The sequence below is a fragment of the Poecile atricapillus genome, chromosome 3, assembly GCF_030490865.1.
Source record: "Poecile atricapillus isolate bPoeAtr1 chromosome 3, bPoeAtr1.hap1, whole genome shotgun sequence".
Taxonomy (NCBI): Eukaryota; Metazoa; Chordata; class Aves; order Passeriformes; family Paridae; genus Poecile; species Poecile atricapillus.
Window position 1 is genome coordinate 99,985,559 of NC_081251.1, and position 25,013 is coordinate 100,010,571.

General features: G+C 49.5%; 1 protein-coding gene across 1 annotated transcript in view; it reads right to left on the reverse strand.

Moving 5' to 3' along the window:
* ITPKB (inositol-trisphosphate 3-kinase B) overlaps positions 1-25,013 on the reverse strand; it is a 70,852-nt gene that overhangs the window by 5,514 nt on the left and 40,325 nt on the right. Inside the window, exons 3-6 of the mRNA XM_058834127.1 lie at positions 9,997-10,096; positions 9,189-9,402; positions 6,068-6,272; positions 978-1,079 (exon numbers count right to left, since the gene is read on the reverse strand). Coding sequence (XP_058690110.1) covers positions 978-1,079; positions 6,068-6,272; positions 9,189-9,402; positions 9,997-10,096 — 621 coding nt within the window. The remainder of the gene's footprint in view (positions 1-977; positions 1,080-6,067; positions 6,273-9,188; positions 9,403-9,996; positions 10,097-25,013) is intronic.

The following is a 25,013-nucleotide window of genomic DNA, read 5'->3' on the forward strand; positions in this document are numbered from 1 at the left end:
TCCTGTAGGTGGAAGGGCTTTCACAATGGCCAGCACACAGGTCGAGACCCACAAGCCTGTTCAAGGATCCCTGCAAATTGCTGGAAGGCACTGAAGATTCCCGGGGAGCTCCACTGATTTTGGGGTTTATATAGAAGAATTAAGCACAGGAACACACACAGAGCAAGTATCTGGGCACTGTACACACTTGCAAGGGGAGAGGTGGGGATTGCTATATAAAAATGCACTGACCAAGGAGCCCCATCCAGAGCTGTGGCATGATGTGTGCTCCACGTTCTTAGGGGGTAAAATGCACCAAGGCAAGTTCATCTTCAGATCCAGGAATAATCCCTGGGTAACTCTTGTGAAAGCAAGTGTGCCAGTTTGAAGGAGACAGTGCCAAGGGTGACTCCAGCTGGAGTCTTGCATTTGGAGACTTTATACAGTGCAGCTTATTATGGGAGTGCTTTGTCAAATAGATTATTTGACACAGTTGGTGTAAATTGTTTACAGCTAGATCTCTTATTCTCCTGGCAACTTAGGGAAGCTTGGGGAATGCTGAGTGTGGCTTGTCCATGTGAAGTGTGCCTGGCACACTTCACCCTTCTGTGAGACTGGGCACAGGCAGCCTGCCCTGCCAGGATGGGAGCCCCCATCACTCATACTGGGGTACAGAGAGGCCTCGGGGTGACCACCAGCCCAGGGAGGAGGGACAGAGAGCATGGCTGCGACTCCTCAGTGGGTTTTGGGGCCTAATCCTGGAGATCCTCAGCAGACTCAGACTCATGTCAAGCAGTGCTGCTGCAGCCAAGTCCCCTCCCAGCTCTCCACTGCTTTCCCCTCACCCTGTACCAGGATGGTGTTTCTCTTCATCATTTCTCATGCTTTTTAACAGATTGCTCAGGCTTCAGCCCTGCAGGCCAGGGACCTGATGAGGTGAGACCAGGCTCCCCAGGAAATGCCCTCTCCAGGCAGTGTCCCCAGCATCTCCCACTCACCAAAACGTTCCTGTTTCCTCTGGTGAACTCGCTGAAGGCCTCCATGACCTGTTCCTTTGTCCGTGTCTTCTTGAAGTCCCGGTTCACAGTGCCGTCCTCTTTCTTGAAAAGAAGGGACAAGAGTGAGTTGGATGGGGAGGAAGGGAGCTGGGGCAGGAGTAGTGTTTCTGCAGCCATGCGTGTTGCCAAGTAGGATGTAGCATTTTTGGCAGCTGAAGGATCTGTTTGTGGAGCAGGGGTGAGCAGAGGCAGCAGGTCTCTGCTTGCACATCCCAAGTTATCCCACAGCCCCGATCCATTGTTCTCTACTGCAAATGGAACTCTCCATCATCAAATACTTGCCAAGGTCACCGGCAATGTGGACAAACTCTCCTCACAGACCTGGTGTTTGCTGCTAACAGGGGCTGGAGACTACCTGTTTCTGGTGTTTCTGTGCCCAAATGGCTTCCTATGGCTGCTGTGGCTGAGAATGGCACTGACACCAGCCCTGGACCGTCTCCCTGGCTTGGGGACAGCAGAGCATGATCATGATGGGGAAAAAATTGAGTATGGATGGAAACAACATCTCAGGAGCAGGAACGAAACCGCTCTGTGAGAAATCCTCCATGGACCATTGCAGCAAGGAGCAAGCCCCATGGCTCTCTGGCCTCACTGGTCCTTTGATAGTCCATGGATCACAAGCCCTTCAAGGCAGCAGCCTGGCACCGAGATGCAGCCTTGTGCTCTCCTCCTCCTTTCCCCCATCCTTGGCCTGCCATGGGGATGGCATGGCTTGTCCACTGCAGCGATGACACTCAGCCCTGGCCCAGAGGCTCCTGTCTGAACTTCTGGAAAGCTTTGTAGGTCTCTCCCCATTTCCCTGGACCTTCTGGGGCTCTGATTTTTACATCAACTCGTTTCACTGTCCAGAGGGGCTGTAACACAGGCAGGCAGATCTCACTTCCTGGATACGGGGACTATTTTAAACCACACTTGCTTGTGCCCACAGCTCCATTGCAGGGCTCCATCCCACTGCTCCAGACAGCTCGTTTGCACACAATAGAGCAAAAGGACAGGGGCCAAAAGACATCCTGTGGGCTGGGGAAGATGAAGGATGAAGGGGCAGAGCAGAGGCTGCAGGGGAAAGAAGGAACAATGACATCACCTGCCCTGGAGGTTAGAGACCCATCAGGGAAGTGCCCCAGCACAGGGCAATGTGCATCCTCCTGGAGAGGGGGCCTGCTGTGGGCATGGTGGCCAGTCCAGTTTGGGGGAAGACTGAATGCCCAAGGTGAGCCTGCCATCAAACCAACATCTGAAGTGCAGTTTGGGATGCATCACACAGCACATTTCAGCTTCCAGCTTGTGTTTTGTGTAAACATTAACAAAGGTGGTAACAAAAGCAATGTACAAAAGAAAACTCCAGGAAAAACTTCGTTTGTGTCAATTGCAATGACTGCACCCAGCTTCAAATCACCCTGGACTCAGCCTGACCATTGTTCCACAGGGTGCAAAAGCGATGCTCAGGCCTGGCAGAGTGTGCATTGGCAGAGGACAGGGACAACCTTTTCACTGGAGACTCCATGCTGCTGATAGACCGTGCAGAGCTGGGATCTCTGCTTTCAGCTGTGACCTTGCTGGGGATGCTCTGGGGGCACATGTGTGATGTATAGGGGAAGAGCACTTTGCTGCCATATGCCCCTCATCTGAGCCCTGACGTGGCAGCTCAGAAATGAACCCACCCTCTCCCAGGGGGACGATCGATATCAATCTGGAGAAGGGCCACAGCACTAATTTCACATGTAAAGAGCACAACCTTCCACAAAGTATCCAAGAAAGGACATGGACTTCTAAGCACTCCTAAAAATAAACAAAATTCACAGATGGCCTTTCAGATAAGGCAATCTCAGCTTCAGGAAAGCCAAGCAGCCTATCCATAGTGCTGCTCCCAGCATTACCCGACTCCTGCAGTTTCCTTGCCCAGCCAGAGGTTGCTGCCATGAGGCTGACAGCTGCCATGACATTCACAGGTGTCCGAGCCCCGAGGGGGCTGCCTTCCACAAAGCAGAAATGTGAGGGGGGCTGATAAGGTCTATCACAGCCTCCGCCCCACCAGCGATTCCAGCTTGCGCTGGCGTCACTGGGGCAGGGCTCGGGTCAGCCAGCACTCCAGCACTGCCTCTGGCCTTGGATGGGGCTTGTGAGCTGCCTGGCTTGGCAAAGTTAGGTGGAGGCTTTCCAGTTTTGGGACCCTGCAAACATTCCAGCCCTGGGAAATGCCATCCCACCGTGGCCTTGCTGCAGGCAATGGTGAGTAACACTCGGACCAGAGCAGCAGCTCAGGGGTGTCACTTCTTACAATGAGCCCCAGCAAGTTTCAACTGGGCCACCAGGGATCACTTGTGTTACTTTCAGCATGGAAATTTTATTAATAGCTACTGTTTCCAACAGGTTCAAGCTATTCCAGAAAGTCAGATGAATGTCATTATCTCCTTTTGCGAAGGAAAATTTCCATTTTAAAAAGGAAGAACTGGATCCTCAAGGCCACCTGGGAAACGGAGAGCCCAGTCAGGAAAGGGCTGTTATCCTCATGGCCAACCCTGAGCTGCCAGGCTGTGCTATCCAAAAGTCTTCCACCGTTCCTCTCCTTCCTATGACTCCTTTCCATATGTCCAGGGTCAAATCCTGTCCTTCCCTTGCACTTCTCAGTACTCTCCTCTAGCAGCCCCCATCCATGGGCAAGGGGCAGGGCAGATTCACTGCTGCTCTTCACAGGGAAACATCCACAGCAAGAAATAAAACATGGGAAGACAGCCAGGGCACCGAAGGCACTTTCCCTAACACAGAAACTCAATCCCAGAAACAGGGAGAACAACAGGGATACAGCACAGCATGACCAGCCCTGTTGGAAAAAATGCCAGCCATGAAACAGCATGAGCTGCTAATGCTTTAGCTTAAGGGAAAATAACACAGAAGCTGAGGGATTTAAGGAGAATTACAGTAATTAGAGCCTTGATCAAATTAGTCAGCCCCCTAGCAGCAGCAACAGCAGGAATACTGCTGGAGGCCAGCACTTCTCAACATTTTTCAATTAAAGGGCTGCTTCACCTCTTTGAAAAAAAAATCCACTGCTCAGATCAGGCAGCTACTCATTTATGGTTGGCTACACAGAGGTGAAAATCTCATAACTCCTTTATGGCTTTTATTTCCCTCCATGGTGTTTTCTGCCTCCCTAGGGATATGATTTCTTTGGGTTTTTTTTTTACATTTTTAATTTCAAGCGCTTCACATATGACCTGCCCCTTAAACATGCCCAGACTGAGAAGCACCACTGGAGGCCAAGGATATATCATTTTGGATATAAATAGACAGACATTTCTAATCACATCAAGAAAGCAGGAAGAAGAAGCAGTGCATGGGAGCTTTAGTCCCAACTGGTCCCCCTTTTTTACACAGCCTCAGTTTTATACAAAGCAGAACATCAGCAACGGGATCTAGGCATGGGCTTGTTCAGAGCTGGAGCAGCTCACAGTGTGCTTATGGGCATGTACAGCAGGAAAGGGTCTTTGGGAGACCTGAAGAGATCAGGGAAGTGCCCTGACCCAATGTAGGCACTGCAGAAAGCTGTTGTGGGGAGCACAACCATCAGCATCCTAGGCAAAGACACGGGATGGTCAGGGCCACCTCGTATTGCTTGCCAGGAATCTTTTGAAAGGTCTCAGCCCAAGAGCTGCTCCTGAGGTTTCTGAGAGCATTTGAATTAGAGGTAAATGCACTGTGTCCTGTTGAATGAAGAAGGTGCAACATGCACAGAGCAAGAGACAACTCCCTTCTGTGGGTGGTTAGAAGGGTGTTAGAAGTAGCAGCTCAGAGTGACCCACTCCCGGTGACCTTTTAAACCCATCATCCAACTCCTGCATTTGTTTGCTGGTGAGGTGAAGGGAAACACTGACACGGAAATCTACAAAATCTGTATGAGGGCTTTATCAGGGAACAGCTTAACTTGTTTTAATTCTATCATTTTGACACCTCTATCTTCAGGCAGGACATTAGGCTACAGAGACCTAGATAGGCACTCTGGGAGAATTCTGCTCTTCTCTTCAGAGAAGAGAAAAATAATCTGTGATCAAGGAAAGAAACTCTTCCAAACAAGACACATGCAGATACTGAGCCATTGTTTCCACTAAGAGCAAGTGACTGATCTGAGCTACTGTCTGGGCCCTCAGCAGGAACCCAAGCCTGAATTACTAAAAACACAACTTGACAGAGTTCCCCATGGCTGCCAAGCCAACACCATGCCCAGGCATGCAATGAAACCCTTGGCTCAAGTGTGATATTACCTTTAATTCACACTGGCTGCTATCAAAAGGCATAGGCCATTGCTAATGTTCGTGCAAGCTGTATCACTAATATTCTGTGGTTGCAGACCTAACTCTGTTCAAGGGCCATCCCAGACAGCTTTCTTGCTGCAAAGTCTCCTTGGAGAAAATCTCCTGGGCTGGCTCATCTACTGGGGACACAGAAGCATCCCAGCTGGTGTCTCCAGAAATGTGAGCACTGCTCTGAGCAACAGCAGTCAGCAGGTTACATGTGCATGCTGATGCTGACAGAAAGTGCACCTGTGTGTCCCATTGTCCCATTTCATAGGGCTCAGTTGCTGAATCTTCCTGGACAGGCTTGTAAGCACATCCTCCTTACAGGCTAAGCTCACAGCTCCGACCGCAGATCGGCACACGTTCAAGCTGGGATTTGGATTAGTGGCTCAGCCCAGTGGCAGAGCAGAACTGAAAGCAAACAACTAATTTGAGTATTCAAGTTGGAGGATGGCACTTTGTATTTTGCAGGGAGGGAGAAATCAACCAAGCAGCTGATGTAATGAGATTATGTCTAAAACTGTCCTTTTGCATGGATGCCCTGAGCTCAGCTGCATTCTCAGAAGAGCAGCAGTGCCCTGGGTGAAGTGCCTGTGTGGTGGTTTGGCCGCAGGGGCTGGGGATGTGCAGATGTGACCCACTCTCACCACCAGCCTGCTGCTTGTGTACCTCTGTGAGTTTGGCTAGTGAGCACTCCCAGCAGATGATCCCCTGCTCAGCACAGGTGGCCAGACTCACCTTTATCCCCTCGATCCTGAAGCCCAGCGTGGCGGTGGAGCTGATGGTCTCCCTCCACTGCATGTAGCGGGGCTTGGTCACTGCCCGCAGCACATTCTCCTCCTCAGTGGGGGCATCGGGGTCCACCTCAATCATCTTCTGGTACATGTCCTTCCTCAGGCTCGGCTTCTTCCGGGCCTTTATCAACTCCTCCTCCAAGTACGTTCTGCAGAGAGTGAGAGTGGATGAGCAGGGCTACCACATGAGGTCCCTTATACACACACACAGCCCTTGCCCCAGAAATCAGGCTGATCCAGGACAGCTGACCCCTAAGGAGTAGTGCAGCACAGGAAATAATGGAGCAAGCCTCTTTGTGGCTGAATTGATCCTGATTTAATTATCACTCCATCATCAACACCCAGTATTTTTTCAGTTCATCAAGGAACCACAACCAGTCTGGCAATAACATGGGAAGTAATTTCTCACAGGTGCTCATGGCCTTGCTGCTGCCACCCTGGCAGCCTCCTCGTGCCATCCCTTGTCCTGAGGGGCCCATACCCCAATGTTCAGGAAACCTAAGCTCTCACCTGAGCTAAGCATGGCTTTCAAGATATGCCCATGAAACTGTGCACATGCTCTGGGAACCAGAATTCAAGGCAAGAGGGACATTACTGTGTCCCATCCTTCAGCATTAGCTGCTGCTCCCTTTGTGGGTCAGCCAAAGCTGCTCCCATGCCTCTCCTGTGCTTTTCCATCCCTTCTGGGGATGCACCATGAGGGCTCTGCCTCACCAGATGCTAAACGGGGTGTTTTCACACAGGGCTGTTCCACTGATGGTGATTTTGCCCAGCAGAAGTCTGCTTCAAGTGGACTTCTTAGCAAAAGCTTTTCCTACAAGATGAAGCACAGGAAGGGATACAACCTTGGCCAGGTGCTGACCACCACCCCAGGTCCACAGGGTGCAGCCAGGATGGGGAAATGGGAGAAGGAAGATGGAAGGTGCAGAGAGTGTGCAAAGACCTTGGTATTATCCATACTTCAGAGAAGCATCCCTCTGTGCCAGAGCACAGTGGTGGAAAAGTTCTGCACTCTGGCACGCATAAAACCATCATCCACAAAGTAATACTTCCTGCAGCAATAATAAACCACCACAGAATTCCTCTTGCAGCTCCCAAATCAACCCTGGCTCAGCCTGGAAAGTGTCCAGGCCCTCCTCAAACAACCTACCAAGTCGGGTGAGATGTCCCAGCAAAACAACACAGGAATGACCTTATCTGTCCCTGTTCTACACCTCCCACTAGCCATGCCCAGGTCTGCAGGGGGACAGTGCCCTCTGCCCTTGTCCCCTGTGCCAAAATCCCAGCAGCAAACGTGTGGTTCGCCTCCAGAACCAAGCAAAACAAACTGGGAGGATGCTGAGTGGTCTATGTGAACAGTGTTCCTGTGTCCCACAAGGCAAACCTTTGCTTAGGGCAGACATCCCCAGGCCATCAGCGCCTTTGAAAAATACTGTGGGTAAAATGAAAGTCTTTGGCTGAGATCACCAAACCCATGATTTTGATGGAGATGGAACAAAACAGCAGAATAAAGCAGCAGCGTGCTCAAAATGCTGGTCACAGTGCTCAGAAAGCTAGAATTTCTTCTTATGAATGACAGCTCACCAACGTCTGTGGCTTGGTCCTCCTCATTGCCTCAGGCTTGTGCCAAGGCTTAAGAAAGACAAACTTTTGTTTAGGAGTGATTGGAGTAGGCTGCCACATCCCAAAGCCAGGTTGGCATGAAAAAACCAAACCTGTATCTGCCTGACAGCAAGCTGCTGGCTCAGGTTTAACAGCCCCGAGGTTTAGATTATTTGCTCAGCCATGGGGATGCCCCATTCCACAGCATTAATTCCATTCATCCTCTCACCAGCTCCTCCCACAGCACCATCTTATTCCAGGATGACAATGCTCAGCACGTTTTCCCCTTGCCTGAGCTCCAAAACCCCAGGTACATAAATCACTTGACATGTGATCTGTGCACGGGAGGCTTTCTTCCTCCCAGAGGCAGCCACAGGAGCACCTGGGCAGCGTGTCCAGCAGCTTTTCTTCTGGTGGCTGCTGTCAGGGTCCAGAGGGAGTCCTGTCTCCTTCCCACAGCAGCATGTGTGTGCCAGCCAGGGCCACACAGCTGTGCCGGGCCCTCTGCCCTTCTCTCCACCCCTCCGGTGGAAAGTATTCCCCGCCTCTTCCCTGCCGACAGCCCGGCACGCCAGTTCGAGTTTCACATCGGGATTCAGGAGGGGAAAAAAAGATTCCTCCCTCCCACAGAAACCATCAGCTTTTCCAGCAGCGCAAGCGTCTCCACCATGTCTGGGCTGCGCCTTTGCCAGCGAGGGGGATCTCAACCCTTCGTGCCACCAGCCTGCTGCACACCCAGGGCAGAGGGGTGGCCTGAGGCTGCTCCAAAAGTGGCAGTCACCTGGGGTCACCAGCCCTGCTCACATCTGCTCTGGGACACCTTTGTCAGCTGTGGCACAGCTCACTCAAAAACTGCTGCTGGCCAAGTGGCTGTAGCCTGGGATCCTGATGGATCTGGAGAGATGGTTCTCAAGGAGGACACGGGCAATATTGCTCATCTGTTAGGAAATATTTCAAGGGCTTTGCATGAAAGGCACTGAACTACTTAGCATACGCATTTTATCCCTCCAGTGCGCATCGGAGGAAAGGCTGAGCAGAGGGAAAATTTCTTGCTCACTGAAGTTGTGCCTTTCAAGCGTCTTTATTTCACCCCTCTGGCACCCTGGGCAGGATCTCCTACCCCCCATCCTTTGGCTGTGTCGTCCCATGGCAGAGAGAACCTTTGAGTAGCTACTGTGCCATTCCCACGTACCCAAACCCAAGCAGAGTGCTCTCCCCTCCGCCACACCAAACCTTTCCCAGCATGCAGGACAAACAACAAGCAGAGAAGGAAGGAGCCTGGTGTATCCTTTCCATATCCAGGTTTGCCTATGGCTCTCTCATGGTATTTGCTGAGCTTTACCTGAAGACAGGTGAGCCTGGTATTCTTAATTGTGTGTTTCAGGCAGTTTTACCTAGGAGATGTATTTACTTTTGAGTATCCCATCTTAAACTCAGAAAACACTCACCCCAGTGCCACTCACCTGACCCCCATTTTGCAGTCCATAACACAGGGGGAGTCAAACTCAGCCAGCAGATCTTCCATCTGGTTGTATCGCTCCCCATCCTTGACTACATCTCCGTGGTAGGCAGGGACATAGGGCTTCAGGACATCGTTCATGAGGCGGTCGAGGCACCGCTGCTCCGATTCACAGTGCTTCTTCAGTATCCTGCCATTGGCTGCTGCCTTGAAACTACCTGAGGGTGACAAGGGACAATGTGGCTTTGCATGGAGGGGGGATGATGCTGTGCCTTCAAAAACAGGAAGGGAAGCACCTCCATTTACACCTGCACCCAAAGGAGTCCCTGCAGCCAGGGACTGAAAAGCTCAGGTTGCCAGAGGTTTATGACCAGCACTGTCACACCCCAAAGAGGGCAGAGACCTGTCCTGCAGCACCCAACACATTTGCTTCACGCCCTCTGTGCACTTCTTGGTAAGTTCACATCTTTGTGTCTGTGTCATGTGTGGGGCAACTTTGTGCTGGGCAGCATCACCTGCTTTGCAGTGGCTCAGGAGGTGGGCCTGGCTCTCACCCAGAGCACCCAGCTCTCTTCTGCCTGAGGAAAAAGCAGCAATAATACCTGCTGGCCCAGGGAGATTGAAAGCCCAGAGCCCAGACCTCCACACTACCCTCACTAACATTTAGGTAAGTCACTCTGCTGGGCTAGAGACTGAGAGCTGCAAGCTGTGACATTCATGCAGCAGCCTAAAGAAATTCAGGCCAACAAAGCTCATTAACCTGCGATAACCAAGGGCCCTGCCACCACTCTGTCCCTCCCCATGCTCCGTACCTGCGTGTCCCGCTAGCTGGATCCAAGGGTATTTCTTCTTGAAAGACATCACAAACGGGGACCAGTGCACCATATTCTTGATCTTCCTCCATGACTTGCTCTAAAGGAAAAAAAAATCATGAAGGTAAATGCGGTGTTTTAAGCCTTTACTGTCTGTAAAGTCACTTCAGGCAGCATGCAGCTGTTTTGGACAGGGAAAGAGGCACCACAGCCAGCGCAGGATGGAAGCAAACAGAAAATCTGCTCTTTTCCCATTGTGCTGTGCCAAGCTGGAGCCGCTGGGCCTCAACTCTACATTCAAAAATCACGAGTAACTTCACTAAAGTGGATGGTGTTACAGCATTGTTCCAGTTGGCTGCTCCTGCTGCAGAGCGCCCAGCCAGCCGCACTGCCTCGTCCCCGCTCCCTGCATCCCTCTGCGGGAGCAGCAGGGACATTAACCCATCCCTAAGCACCGCATTAGATCACAGCAGATGGAGTGGGAAGGCAACCCAGGACTGCCATCCAGCCACAAAACCGAGCTGCAGGTCCTGAGGGGAACAAGAGCACAGGCACACAGCGGCTCCCTGCCTGGCTTTTGTTCCCCCTGAAAGGCAGCTGCTGTGTCCATTAAGCTGGCAACCCTCGTGCACTGATCCGCTCGCTCTGGCCCATCTGTAACTACAGTTCAGAGAACAATTCCCTTCTGACATGTTGTGTTTCTCACCAGATAGATTGCACAAAATTATTTACATGACTCTAACGAAGGCTTCACTGGACGTACGAAAGCCTCCCTCAATGGCTCCTTCCTGTGAGTTTTTCCCTGGATTGTTCTAGCTAACACACCACCAGTAAAAGGCAGGGGATGACCTCTTATCTTGGCCCCAGAAGGTGACGGCACAAACATATTATGTGAACGATATACAACGGCAACAATGGAAAAATGCCTTCTTGTGGGAGCTGGGACAAACAGTGTAGTCCTTGGCTGCTCCAAGCTTCTGGGTTCAGCTGGAAGCCAGCAGATAAATTATCCTCATTTGCTCCGCTCTGAAGGCATGGGAGGGAGCCTTCCAGAAAGCCCAAGTAATCTCTTCCTCATGTTTGGAGAACTGGCCCCTGTTCCAGTAATGCTTCACAGACAGGCAGGGAAGAGCCAGCAGCCCCAACTTGCAGTTTGGATGCTTGCTGGGGGTGAACTCAGAGCACAGGAATCCGTGCTGGGAACTGCTGACATGTTTAAATGGCGAACAAGAAGGCAGACAAAGATGTTAGTGTGTAAAGCGTGGAAATCACACTGGGTTATCCCTGTGCCATGCACCAGCCCACTGGGGAGCAGGGAGATGCAGGGGCTGCCCAAGTGGTGGGCAGGACAGGGGTGGAAGAGAGGAAGAAAAAAGGTCCTTCCCCACCTCTCAGCCTGGGAGGAGCAGGGCAGCCCTTCCCTGGAAGGCTGCCCGTGGCCGTGGCCAGGAGCATCCTGGTGCAGCCTGGCACTGGTACAGTCTTGCAGAAGTTTGGCAGGAGCTGCCCAAGCGTGGGGTGACACCGGGCATCCCCTTCTCCCAGGCTCCTCCACTCTGTGGGCTCGCTCTGCCGCCCGCCTTGCTTGCTTTGGCAGGGGGTTGGGCAGTTCCCTACCTGACAGGAGGATGAATGTTTTTATTTCCACACAGAGTGCCAGAACTTGTGTGTTTTAGCTGTTCTTTGTTCTCCTTTTGGCAGAGAGTGAAGGGGAAGCGGGGGGGTGTCCCCTCCTTTTGTTTTTAAAATAGTAACATCAAGTCCCGGCTGATGTCATGAAAAAAGGGGGAAAAAAAGTCTCTGGGGGAGTTTGGACTCTCAATGAGTGTGACCCACCTCCTCTAAAAGAAGGAGTCCTCCCCTCACTTGCAGCACAGCATAGTAAGTCACTCGGTCCCAGGAAACATGCCAAGGCAATGTGTCTTCCCAAGCCAAGATTTTGTTTTTTGGTGGTTAGAGCTTTATAGTTAAAACCCTGAGGTACTTCAAGGTACAGGCAGAATGAAGGCAAACACTCCCTAAAGCAGGGCAGGCCACTCTGGCTTCCCCCTGCCAGGGCTTTCCCAGGAGTGATGCTCTCCATTCCAGCACTGCTCCCAGTGCAGGGTAATGACCCTGAGTCCCCTGGAGACACAAAACACAGCAACAACAACAACAACCCTTCTGCTGATCTGAACGGAACACAGAGCCAGTCACTCAGCACAGCCACCCACTCAGCACAGCCACCCGAGGAACAGGTAGCACATCCTCACCCTCTTTATGCCAGAGGGAAACATTTTCATCCAGGCCTCACCTGGTTTCAGGCACACCTTTAGCCAGGTATTTCCAACCCAAGTTTTAAAGACATGTGTAATGGCTTTTTTTTTATTGTGAAGCTTGAGGCAGCTTCATCCATTTCCAGCCACTCCCAGCCTGCTGGAAATTGACTGCAAGGTCAGCTGTCACTGCCGCAGGGGTGACCCACAATTCTGATTCACAGAGCCCCTTTCCCCCAGCTTCACAGGGCCAACCACTGGACACTAACAGGGGAGAAGAGGGATTGTTGTCTCTCTGATTCCTTCAGGAGTCTGGATTGTTGTTTTACACCTGAGCCCCCTCCCAGTGTAATAAGGAAAAGTTTGCTTCATCAAAAGGATGTTGCTCTGTCGTGGGAGTGCTCAAAAGGTTGAGTTTTGCAAGGCACAGCTCCCCTGCTAAACCAGCAGCTGCATGACTACATCTGATCTCTGGGACAGGCTGCAGAAGGGGACCATGGATTAACAACACTGGTCAATGCCCCCAGGGATCCTGCCACTCCCTTTGACTGAAGATAGCAAAATTCTCCCTAGGTAGAGTGTTGCTCCAAAAAGTCAGTCTTTGTACTTTCCATTGAGCCCCAAGAGAGATGGGAGGTGGCTTTTAACCATCAGCAGGGTCCTTCACCCTGACAAGAGGTCTCTGTTTATTCAGACACTGATGGGCATTCAGAGATCTCAAAGGCCATGGTTTGGGATCCCGGTCATGCCAACCCTCATGTCAGGCTCTTCAGCCAGCCACGGAAAACCATGAGGTTCACACCACTCCAGTCTCACTCCACAACCACACTCAAGAAACAGCCCCTCTGCTGCCTCCTGCCTGGTGCTATTAATAGACAAAGGGAGTATTAAGGCTATTTACAGTAAAGAAATCTTCTTTCACACTGCCTGTTGGGAACTGTAAGGTCATCACCTCCAGGCTTGTCTGTAGCTTTTGGTTTACATGTCAAGGAGTTATTTGCTCACACATCCAGGAGCACAGTCACAGCTGTAGGTGCATGCAGGTGTTACCTGTGGTAACTCCTCCGACTCAGACCAAAAGGATTTTTCACCATACTGGAAGAAATCGTTCTGCGGTTGGCATTACCAAATGATGCAGGTGAAGGGCAGATATCTGCTCTTCTTATTTGCCTGCAAGGAGGTGAGCTCACAGGTGGTAATTTCAAAAGGTGAGCACATTTCCAAGCCTTTTGCATGATCAAAGCCTGCACCTGATGTGGCACCCTGGCACCCAGCTCTCCCCCAGATCCAGCCCTGTGGTTGCTCTGCCTCCCAGAAAACTCAGGAAGCTGTGTGGACTGACTGCACTCTTGCATAGGCAGCAAGAGCACAGAGCCTGAATAAGTAGGGAATATGCACGAGGCGTCTGATGCAATTCGACACTTTTTATTTAAAACCTGGTTCAGCATCAGCAAATGCCAACTGATTAGCTGTTAAGTAAATTATTTAGTGACTCTGGAAATATATTTAGCAAGGAATGGCACTGTTTTCCTTAATAGTCTGCCACATGGAAAAGAGGCTCAGCAACTGCAGAACCAACTCTAAAAAAGAACTTTTCAGGGTTTCTGCAGGACTCTGCTTCTGCCCTCTTACAGCTTTTGCTTACTGCACAGAGCAGTGCCCCAAGACAGGGGTGGGATACAGGCCAGAGGAGTTAATCCCTCCCAGTGAGCACCCACAATTGGTCAAGGGGAGAGAGTGCTGGGAAAACAATTTTATCTGCTGTATGTTTAACTTTACTTATCTGAAGCTTAAAGCAAACTCTAGGCTTTCCCCATCTGTCAATAGATCTTCGTATGGAAAGAACAACACAGGAGGATTTAGTGCCAGTGCAGAAGGTCAGAGGATATATTGTGTTTAATTAGATTAAACAAAAAGTGACTGATGAGCTCAGTGCTCGCTGTACATTTTCTCTATTGCATATTTATTCCTTTAATGTCTGCTCAAAGGAGATGTGCCTTTCTCAGTCTGCCTGTTGCCTCCCTTTCCCAGCACAGACACTGGTGGAATTTGCCTGGTGTTATTCCCCATGCATGGAGCCAGCAGGGTGCTCTTCCCTTTCCATACATTCTGCCAGAGATAGGCAGTAACTGCTTTAATTTGCTGAAATTATGCTTTCCTATGGTTTTATGGGACCAAACATTCCTGAGGCTTTGGGTCAACAGGAGAACCCCAGGTGTGTTGGACCCAGGTCATGTGTGATCACAGACCTAATATGGTTGGTACCATCACGATGCCTCAGGCGAGCCCCTCGCAGATAAAGGTCAGTGGGAGATTGACACAGGGGAAGATGTCACCATCATCTTTGCCAATATTTGGCCTCCATCAGGGCCCACCACAGCTGTGGAATCTGCCATTGCTGGCCTCAGGGGGAACACACAGAGCTGTTTGAGTAGCAGACCTCTGTTAGTCAAAAATCCTGAGGGTCGGACAGCCATGATTCGGCCATACATCTCTGCTGCACCACTTAACCTGTGTGGGAGGGGTGTTCTGTTTGCACAGGGACTCTGTGGGGATGGATTTTTAATGGGGGCCACTGTGTTAAAGGGTGTAAAATATCCCACACTTGCCCTAAAATTCTTACTACTTGACCTGTGTGGGTACCACAGCGATCCCTAGAGAAAGAGAAACTTCACGCCCTTAAATCCCTAGTAAAAGAACAACTAGCTCAAGGGCACAGAGAACCATCCATGAGCCCTTGGGACACCCCTCTATTTGTTATAAAAGAGAAGTCTCGTAAATGGAGGTTGCTCCATGACCTGAGAAAAATCAATTCACTCGTGGAAAGCATGGGTGCTTTGCAACCTGGTATGACATCTCTTACAATGATTCCTGCCACCTGGGATATTCTGGTTGTGAACCTAAAAGATTGGGGTTTTACTATTCCTTTACACCCAGATGATACCCCGAAGCTAGGTTTCACAGTGCCATCCATTAATAATTCTGCACCAGTTGAACATTATCAATGGAAAGTTTTACCACAAGGAATGAAAACCAGCTTCACAATTTGCCAATGGTACATTGCTCAGGCCTTATCATCAGTAAGAGAACAATTTCCAGGGGTGTACTGTTACCACTACATGTATGATTTCTTAATTGCAACCCCAACTAAAAAAGACCTTTCACAGATCTGGCCAAGACTGATGCAAGCATTAAAAACATTTGGGCTGCAAGCAGCACTGGAAAAAGTGCAGCAGTAACCACCCTGAAAGTACCTTGGACTCAAAATGATGGATCAGACCATACAGCCACAAACAATTTGACTTTCAAAAATTCAAACTTTAAACAATGCACAAAAACTTTTGGTTACCATAAACTCAGACCCTATCTAGGACTGGCCACCTCACAATTGGTACCCTTATTTAACATCCTAAGAGGTGATCTAAATTCTCACAGAAAAATTAACCCCAGAGACAAAAGCCACTCTTGAAATAGTAGAGCAGGCTATCACAAACAGACAAGTCCACCAGATATGCCAAGAGGTGTGCATTACTGTATTTATTTTTGTAATTGCTTTTCATCCTACCAGAATTAGTGGACAGTGGGATACTCAGTGGCCTGACCCATTGCAGATTTTAGAACGGGTATCCTACCTCACCAACCTAAAAAGACAGCCCCTACCATCTTTGAGTAATTGCAGAATTAATCATCAAATGCCATCAGAGATGCTTACAATTAAGTGCAAGAGATCCTTATAAAATTATTATAACTGTGCCACAGAAACAATTAGTTACCATCTATCAAGCCACGGATTACTGCAATTGGGTGGGACCACTGCACTATTCCTAAAACCACTGAATAGCTGCACATCCCTAAAAGGTGATGCAGTGTTTAGTGATGGTTCTGGCAAAACAGGAAAAGCCACTGTAACGTGGAGAGAGGAAAATGAATGGCAAACATTGGAAAGTTTTTAGAGTGTATCACCACAGCTGGTGGAGCTACATGCTGTAGCTATGGCTTTTCAACGTTTTCCCCATATTCCTTTAAATATTGTAACTGACTCTGCCTACGTTGCTGACATGACACAGAGATTAGACCTAGCCCTGGTTAAAAGAAATTGACAATGCACCATTATTTGACCTTCTAAGAATGTTGTGACATACCATCCACGCCAGAACTTACCCTTATTTCATCTTACATCTTAGAAGTCACACAAATTTACCAGGTTTCATCACAGAGGGTAATGCTCGTGCAGATTGCCTAGCTAGCCCTGCTTGGACAGCACCACAGCCAGATATGCTCGCATGAGCAAAAGCATCACATGCCTTCTTCCATCAAGGTGCTCAAGCCCTACAGAGGCTATTTCTGCTGTCAAACACAGAGGCTTGTAATATAGTTTACAGCTGTGCTGACTGCCAGGGTCACACTGCAAATGGGAGTTAATCCCCATGGTCTGAGAGCTTTACAAATTTGGCAAACTGATGTCACACACATCCCTGAATTTGGACGTCTAAAATATGTGCATGTCTCAATTGACACCTTCCCCTCAGCCATGTGGGCTACAGTACACACAGGGGAAAGGAGTGGGGATACCATCACATTGGCAATCAACCTTTGCTGCTTTAGGTATCCCCCATACCATCAGAACAGACAATGGCCCTGCATACATTTCACACAGCACAAGACAATTCCTACAGCTCTGGGGCTTGTCACACCACACTGGTGTTCCCCACTCAGCAACATGACAGGCTAGCGTGGAACATACACATGGCACTTTAAAATGGATACGTGATAAACAGAGAGGGGGAATGTCTGGTGAGATCCCACAGAGTAGAGTGGCTAAAGCTATATATATCCTGAATCATTTAACAATACTAGAAAATTCCCAGAATCCAGTAGTTTTAAATCATTTTTTATCACTGCAATCATCCAGTGATGTCCAATCTCCTAAATCCAAGGTAATGGTACAAGATATTATCACCAATAAATGGGAATGTCTGTGGGATCTCATTACTCGGGGATGTGGGTACATTTGCGTGTCCATGGACACTGGAATGTGATGGGTACCTGTCAGGTGTGTTCACCCTGCTCCACGTCCTGCTCGGGACCAGAAGCAACACCTTCCTGATGGCCCCCAGCAGATGTCATGGAGCAGTGGTTTAAACAACCTGCTACATGGGGATCTGGGACAATTTATTCAAGGATTTTTTTTCTATTTAAGGACATGAATCACAAACCTGAACTAAGACAAATTGTTTCTCCTGTTAGTTGGTTTTCTCACTGTTCTAAAGCTGAAGTGTTTCTTGTTCATAGAGTTAAGTTGTAAAATGGTAACTTTTAAGTAATGACCTTGTGTTGTGCTATTTTGAGGATTTGTATTGCTGGTAATCCTGTTTGACAGCTCCTGGGTATGACTGTTATATCTCCAATGATACAACAGATACAACATTGGCTGGGAGGGGCTGTGCTTGCCAAGTTGGGTGGAAAGCCTCATTTGAGCTTTTTAAAGCCTAGGTCGAGGTTTTTTATTTGTTTCATCATGACTGTTCCATATATTGTGCCATATTTGTCATCCTCTCTGCAACAGCCCTGAATGACAGACACTGCTTTTGTATTTAAAAACAAAAAGGGGGAACTGTGGCGGCTAACAGTTACATAACTCGGCCGGTCGGGCTGTTGGGGAGCAGGTAAAGCCGTTGGGGACACGGGCAGCCATGGCCAGGGGGACAACTAATCCAGCCAACCGGGACTGACCGCGCGGAATTCCAAACCTGTGCAAGGAGAGCAGCACTCAACAAGAGCTGGCTGTTGTCACATGAACCTCGGTGTGTTCAATCATGTGAGCGTCTCCAATATCAGCAATAGAGCTGGACCTGTATTTTAGTGCTTTTTATTAACTAGAGCATGCATGGTTAGAGGCAAGATTACACAGCTGGGCCAGGGGATGGAAAAGAGCTGGAGCAGCATTAAAGTAATGACATTCCCAATTGTGAAAAGAACTTCAGCTCCTTTCTCCCAGGAAAATTATGAAACATCCTAGGATCAGAACAGGTGTAGGAAAACTATGAGGAGACAGCAGTGTCACCAATGCCCACTGCTTCCCCAGGCTTCATTGGAGTTGCTGCAGCCCAGGGACTCACATAAGTGACACCCTAGCTTTCCCCTCCCTCTGGAGAAAGCCCTGTTCCTTGGGGCTTCACTTCCAGCTCTTCCAAGAAGTGATATGAAGGTGTGACATTGCAGGCCTCAAGATGTTTCACTCACAAGTAGAAGGATCGCGTGGCCAGAGCCTTTCTGGTTTAAAAAACCTAGGCAACTAAAGCTGAGAAGGGCAGACTTTGCACCACAGAGCCCTCCTCTTCAATAACTAAATGAGTGGGGGGAGCTTTTGCCTGCAGAGTTGACTGCATGCCAGCCTGCTCCACAGCCATGCATTTACAGCCAAGGAAAAAGAGGCCATTTCGTTTTCCATGTTTAAAAGAATGAATGTGTTTTCTTTTGCTCTTTAAAAAGTCGTTAAGGTTTCCCTAGTGATGATTGTTTCCCTTGACTGGGAAAAACCTTGTCACTCCAGCCGTGGCAGGGAAGCCAGCTTTGTTCATTGTGCTGGACGCTGGGCGCAGAGGGCAGTGGGGCAGAGCTGGCAGGTACCACAGAATGCCTCCTCCTCCTCCTGGTGTGTCCTGGCATGGCAGTGACCAAAATGCAGGATGCTGGGTGAAAAACCTGTGATGTGATGATGCAGAGCTGGGGTTATGCTCTGCTTGGCTTTGCCATCTCTCAGCTCCTGGCTGCCTCTGTCCTGGCAACAAGAGAAGGATCCCAGTGACTGCTTCAGCATGCACCAGGCTGTGACCACTGACCCTGATGCTGGCAGCAAGGGACTGTCCATATTTTGAATCATCTTCCTCCTACAAACTCCTCTCATCCTTGCTGATGCTTCTGTACTGCACAGCAGCTGAATAGCCTTGTTTTGGCCAGAGGAGCAGCTGGAAATGGGATAGGGGAGCTTTGGATCAGTGGGCATTTTTTGATTTAGTCACAAAAGGCATAATACAAAAATTTCAGCAGCTCCCCAAAACCTGGCAGAAGCAATGCCAGTTCCACATCCCGCAGATGTCACTGAGCAAAGATAGGGAGGCCCAACATCAGACTTCACTGAAGTTAATAAAAGGAAATACGGTGTGATGACTGACAGGCATTTCTGGGTGCCTAGAAATTCTAGTGCAAAACCCCAAGCCTCATTAGATAAATTATTTTGATGGCTGCAGTATAGATGCTCCAGTTGGGGTGTAGTTGCTTCTGTTGGGATGCAGCAGCTTCTGCTACTTTCCAAGTATTCCATCTCATTTAGAGTGAGAAAAAAAATCCTAATATGTGCACTCTTTCACTTCAAACATTTTGTTTTTTCAGAATAGCCTCATTTTAGCCAGGAAGGATTTTGCCTTTGACAAGAGAGAAACCACTCCCCTCTGGTTTTGTAAGGAATACCCTTTTCACCAGTGGGATCAGGGAGTTGTCCCACCAAGACCAAGGATCTGGGGTAGAGGATCATAGAGATAAAGCTACTTCTTCTCTGCTGTCTGCAGAGATCAGCATGCATGATAGAGGAGCCTCAGTAAAAACGCATGAAAGGCAGGAACATCTGCTTGGATCATGGAAAAAATATTCCAGTGTATTGGAAAAATCCAGGAGCTTGTTGCAGGCTCCCTCTTCCTGCTTGTGATGAAGGCAAAGAGAATTAGAAACAGCAAAGGCAGATGAGTGAGCAGCAGTCCTTCAGCTTGACCTCCCCTATGACAATGGAAGGAAACAGAGCGGCTGTGGGAGCCAGGAGCACAGGAGTCACCCATCGCCTGGAAGGACACTTGGAACCTCCTCACCCACAAAGCATGAGCAGAGTAGGAGTCACATCAACACCACGCTCAGGGGAAACAGCTACAGAGAGGACAGGTGGTGTTAGACCTCTCTGTCCAGTCTGGCAAAGAAGGAAAGAAGACAAAAAAGCCTAAGTGAGAGCAAAGGTGAAGCCTGCATTGGAGCTCAGAGTAGCTGAGCCTCAGAGCTACTGTTGTCTCCACAAGGCATTTCTTCTGGTGGAGAGCCTTTACTGAAGCAAAGCTGAACACCTCCTAATGCAGATCAGCCACAACTGACCCTCCCATAAAGCCAGTGGAATTATTAATTGCCAGCATCAGATATGTTCAGCCTACTTTCCTGAGTGGGAACTGATCCAGATCTCTGCAAATGTATTTGTTACTCATTATGTACACACCAGTAAGGTTTGTTAAGCAATTTTCATCTTGGAAAAGGTAAGTGAGTAATTCTGAAATAGCTAATCACTTTTGGTGGAGTGCTACTTAGGCTGTACCATGCTTCTTCCTCAGAAAGCAGTTAGCCTTTAAAAGTTATCAGACTATAAAAATCCTTACTGGTAGTCAAAGTGGGCCTTGGTGAACTGATTTGTGAGAAGAGACCCAGAGCACTGCAGCTCATTGGTGCAACATGCTGGATCACAGAGCTGCAGGCAGCCAGATCAGGCGTCCAGCTGAGAAATGGGATGTGCTGCCCAAAGATCTGACCCTGTATCCCTCTATCAGGGAACTTGTCATCGGCTTTGATGGAAACTGCTCCCTTTCCATCTGGAGATTGTGTCTGATCCTCTTCCCAGTTCCAGTGTATTCACCATCATCTTTCTGGTTCCAAACATTATTTCAGCTCATCGGCTGCTGCAGCAGCACAACACATGCTGGGGACATGGGCTCCTGTGCCTGTGCTGGCTCTAGCACTTCTCACTGTCATGCTGCCAGCAGGGAAGGATCCCTGCAGCCTTCCCAACCCTGGCACTGTGAATCCTGAACTGCTTTTAGTTTCCACATGCTGAGACCAGGAGGTGTGCCCTTCTTGACAGCAAACAACTGCATCAGTCCCTGGTTCCTTGATTTGAAGACCAGCTCAGCTCCCTACAGGCTGCAACTTAGGATACGGAGGAGACTCGGCTCCTAAAAGTGACAACAGAGTGTCCTGGAGCGCAGTGGTTTGGAAAGGCACAGCCTTCCTGCAAGAAACAACCTGAATATAAAACCTGTGCTTGTACATGTCAGGGATCCGGGATGGGAGCTATAGGCTTTGCTATATCCTCCCAAGGGATGAGCCAAACCCCAGAGTCCTTTGGGAAAGAGGGGTGTCAGCACAGGGCATGTTGGGAACACAGGTAGTCAGACCAGCAGGAGATCGTAAAGGTCACAGTCATTTCCAATCTGGCTGATTTAAACTGGTAGATGGAGTTAATCATAGGACAGGGGCTGTCAAACACTCTCTTCTACAATTCGAAGGTAAGTTTTTAGAGATTTAAACCAGGATGACATATTTACAGTTTGCCTGGAAGCACTTGGGTCAGAAACACCAAATGCAGGTGTAACCTCAATGACTGGAACAAAGCATTACTTTGTTCTTAATATTTGATTTTTTGAGTTTGATTGCTTTCTGTCATATCCAGGAGGCGACCCAGAAATCTTGGTACTGGACTAGTCTGCTTTCTGACAAGGGCCATGACATGAGCTGAAATGCCCAGAGCTCATGTCCCCAAAGAAGGGGGGTGGACAGGGATCTGCTCCCGCCACAAGGCTCAGAGCAGGCACACACTGTGGTGTGATGATACCACATCACTCATCCTTTCAATCTGGTGTTACCAGGCAGGGTGGACACAGGCCAGACAGGGCTGCCACTGACTCCCAGTGCTGCTGTAACTATGTGAAGCATTTCCTCTGGCACAGCACAGAGGGCATTGATATAGATTCTGTACATGTAACACTCCAGGAGCATAATGCCCATATGCACGCATGATATACAAGCAAGGTTAACAATGCCAAGTCACGCGGTGTCAGTGAAGCCATCTGCATGAGAAGCTGGATGAGAAAGGCCTGGCCTTCTCAACTCAGCCATACATCATTTGCTGCTGCTGAAACCTCCAGAACTTCACAGTGGTTTTGGACACAAAAACTTTCCATTGCTGTTCCCTTGCTGTGCCCACTCATGGAGTTAGATCCCTGTTCTTCTGCTGTTTGACCATAACTGCACTTCACTTTGTGGGGTGTGTGCATGAGAAATGCATCTCTTTCCCATAAGCATTTCCAAGTGAAATGTTCAGATGCTTTTAAAGTGCCTTCCATGAAGTGGGAAGGCACAGCTGGAAGGGGGGAAAAGAAAGGGCCAAGCTCTGGCTGCAGAAATTTGTTTAGAACAGAAATTTTTTAAAATTAGTCATTAGCTCTGAACATCCTCACATTTACTGGATATAGGAAGTGTAAAAAGATGATTTAGAAGAGCAGTTATAAGTTTCATAAACATGACTAAACTCTAAAACTAAATGTTCAACAGGCGTGACCTTTTAATTCCCCTTTAAATCAGTTTAGCACTTTCATTTGTGTTTGGAGTCTTTCATGTTTGGATAGCACTTTGGTGATTTAAAGCACTATTTAGGAGTTTTATTGTCTCTCCTGCTTTGGAGCTGGGACCGCAAATCCTCTGCTAAGTGGCTGGAGGAGTTTCTGCTTGCACAGGAGCTGCTGGGAGCACCAGCCTGCCTCAGCTGTGGCTCCCCAGCACTACCAACACATCACCACGGGATGGTCACCTTGTCCTAGACAGCTCCTAAATATAATCAGAAACCAGCAGAAGCTCCTCCAGGAATAGAAGTGCAGTTTGAGCCTCCTTGGTCTTGGATCCTTACAGAAGGAGCACAGTAGAAAGACATTGGCTTTGGGAAACCTCTTTGCCCAGACAGAGGCGTTGCAAGCAGCCAGAAAGCCACAGGCATACGCAACACAGCACCTTCCTTGCAGCTGCAGACCTGATGTATATGCACCACGCAGTGCCCAAAGCACCTTCCCAGGAGACTTAGCACAGCATCTCGGAGCGTTTGGTCTTTAAAGAGCACTAAGAGCTATTAAAAAAGTGGCCTAAACTTGGAGGCAAAGAGAGATTTGCTACAGGCACTGTGCACCCACGCACAGTCTCTCCGTGTGCTGCAGGTAAGGGCAGGGCAGCTCAGCTTTTCAGCTCTGCACTAGTCCTGGCACCAGAGCTGGTGGGCACACACAAGACTTCTCTCCATCAGAATGAGAGAGACACAAGCTCATTCATCATTGCCTGCTTCCAAGCCCACCTTGTGGGTGCCCTGAGACTTCCTCCTCCACCAGCTTTTCAGTCACACTGATCTGAATGGATATGGGAAGCACAAACCATGCACTTTAGAAGCAGCTGCTTGTGGGGACTCCTTCCTCACTGGACACATCAGCCACAGGCTGTACTGGAGCCAGGGTCTTCCAGGAGCATGGCAAGACCAGCTAATTCCAGGGCTTCAAACATGAACCATCTCACATGCTCAGCTGCTCATTCCTAGTTCTCTGCACAGCAGCCACAGGCTGAGAACAGGGACTATATCTGCATTTACTTCAGCTAGATTATCCCACTCCCTATGCATACAGATCCAAACCCAGCTGCACTCATGCTCTGCCAGGCAGGGTGCTCCTCACTGCCATACCCAGGAGCGGGCCCACCCAGCCTGGCGAGGACTGAGGGTGGCACCAGCTCAGCAGAGACAGAGCACCGGCTGTGAGCAGCCAGTACGCAGTGTAGGACCTTGGAGTCCAGGATGGAGGGAGGAATTCATATTAACAGCAGACCTCAGCTGCCCACTGGCCCACTGCAAGAAGGGCTGGCAGTGAGCAGACCTCACACAGAACCAGCAGTAATTTTGTCCTCGGCTTCATTTTTGGAGTTAGAGCCCTACGTGCACCCCTTCACCATTTTAGTTATGAGTCATCGAAAAGTGTCAGCTGCAGCTCCACAGCTTGACTCCTGCAGGGCCAGGTACATACCTCTGCTCCCAAAGCCAACGTCCTGCCACGCCTGCCTGCTGGGAGAGCATCTGAGGAGCCGGCTGGGCAGCCCTGTGCTGCGGGAAGGCCAGCGCGGCGCTGGGGGAAGAAGCTGTCACGGCAGCAGGCAAGGAGGTTTCTTCCTACACCGCTTCTTCCACGCTGCCTCTGAAGCTTCTGTGCAGAGCTGGCAAGCCCTGCTGCACCCCGGCACTCCCCTGAGCCCTTAGGGAAAGGAACGGGATCCTCAGAGACACGGAGAGAGTTACCCAACCCTACATCCTGGTGCGGCACGCGGGGTTGGATTTTCCAACCCAACCATGCGCTGACACGCAGAGGTGGGGCGGGGGAAGAAAAAGAGGATTTCACTGTTAACTCCTAAGAAATTGAGGAAAAAGCTTATCACTCCTGTATAACTGGCCACAATCTCCTGGGAGCTGGTACGTGCCATGCGGCTGAGGGAACACCAGGGTTTTGGTGGAAAGAGAAATGCAGGGGCCAGCAGAGAAATTTGCTGCTTTGGTGCATGTTCACAGCCTTACACAGGGTGCTGGGGAGGAAAAGGTTTCTCTAATTCAAAAGGGAAATGCTCATCTGAAACAGGAAAATGGAACTTTCTTTTGAGCATTAATAGCACAAAAACCCCTCTGCAATGGCTGTGTGTTGAATCCCTGGGTGTGCAGCAGGGAGAAAATGCTTGGGGAAAAACACCCTGCCCCTGCCAGGCAGGCTCACTCAGGACACCAGGGAAGCCCTGGGGGCTGATGCTGGCACAGGCACAAACGGGGACATGCTGAGGTTTTGGGGGGAAACCCTGCTCAGTCAGGGCAATAGCAGAGTTGTCGAGAGCCCTACGTGGGAGTCCCGGATGTGGGAAGAAAGGGTCTAGGTTCTGCAGCAA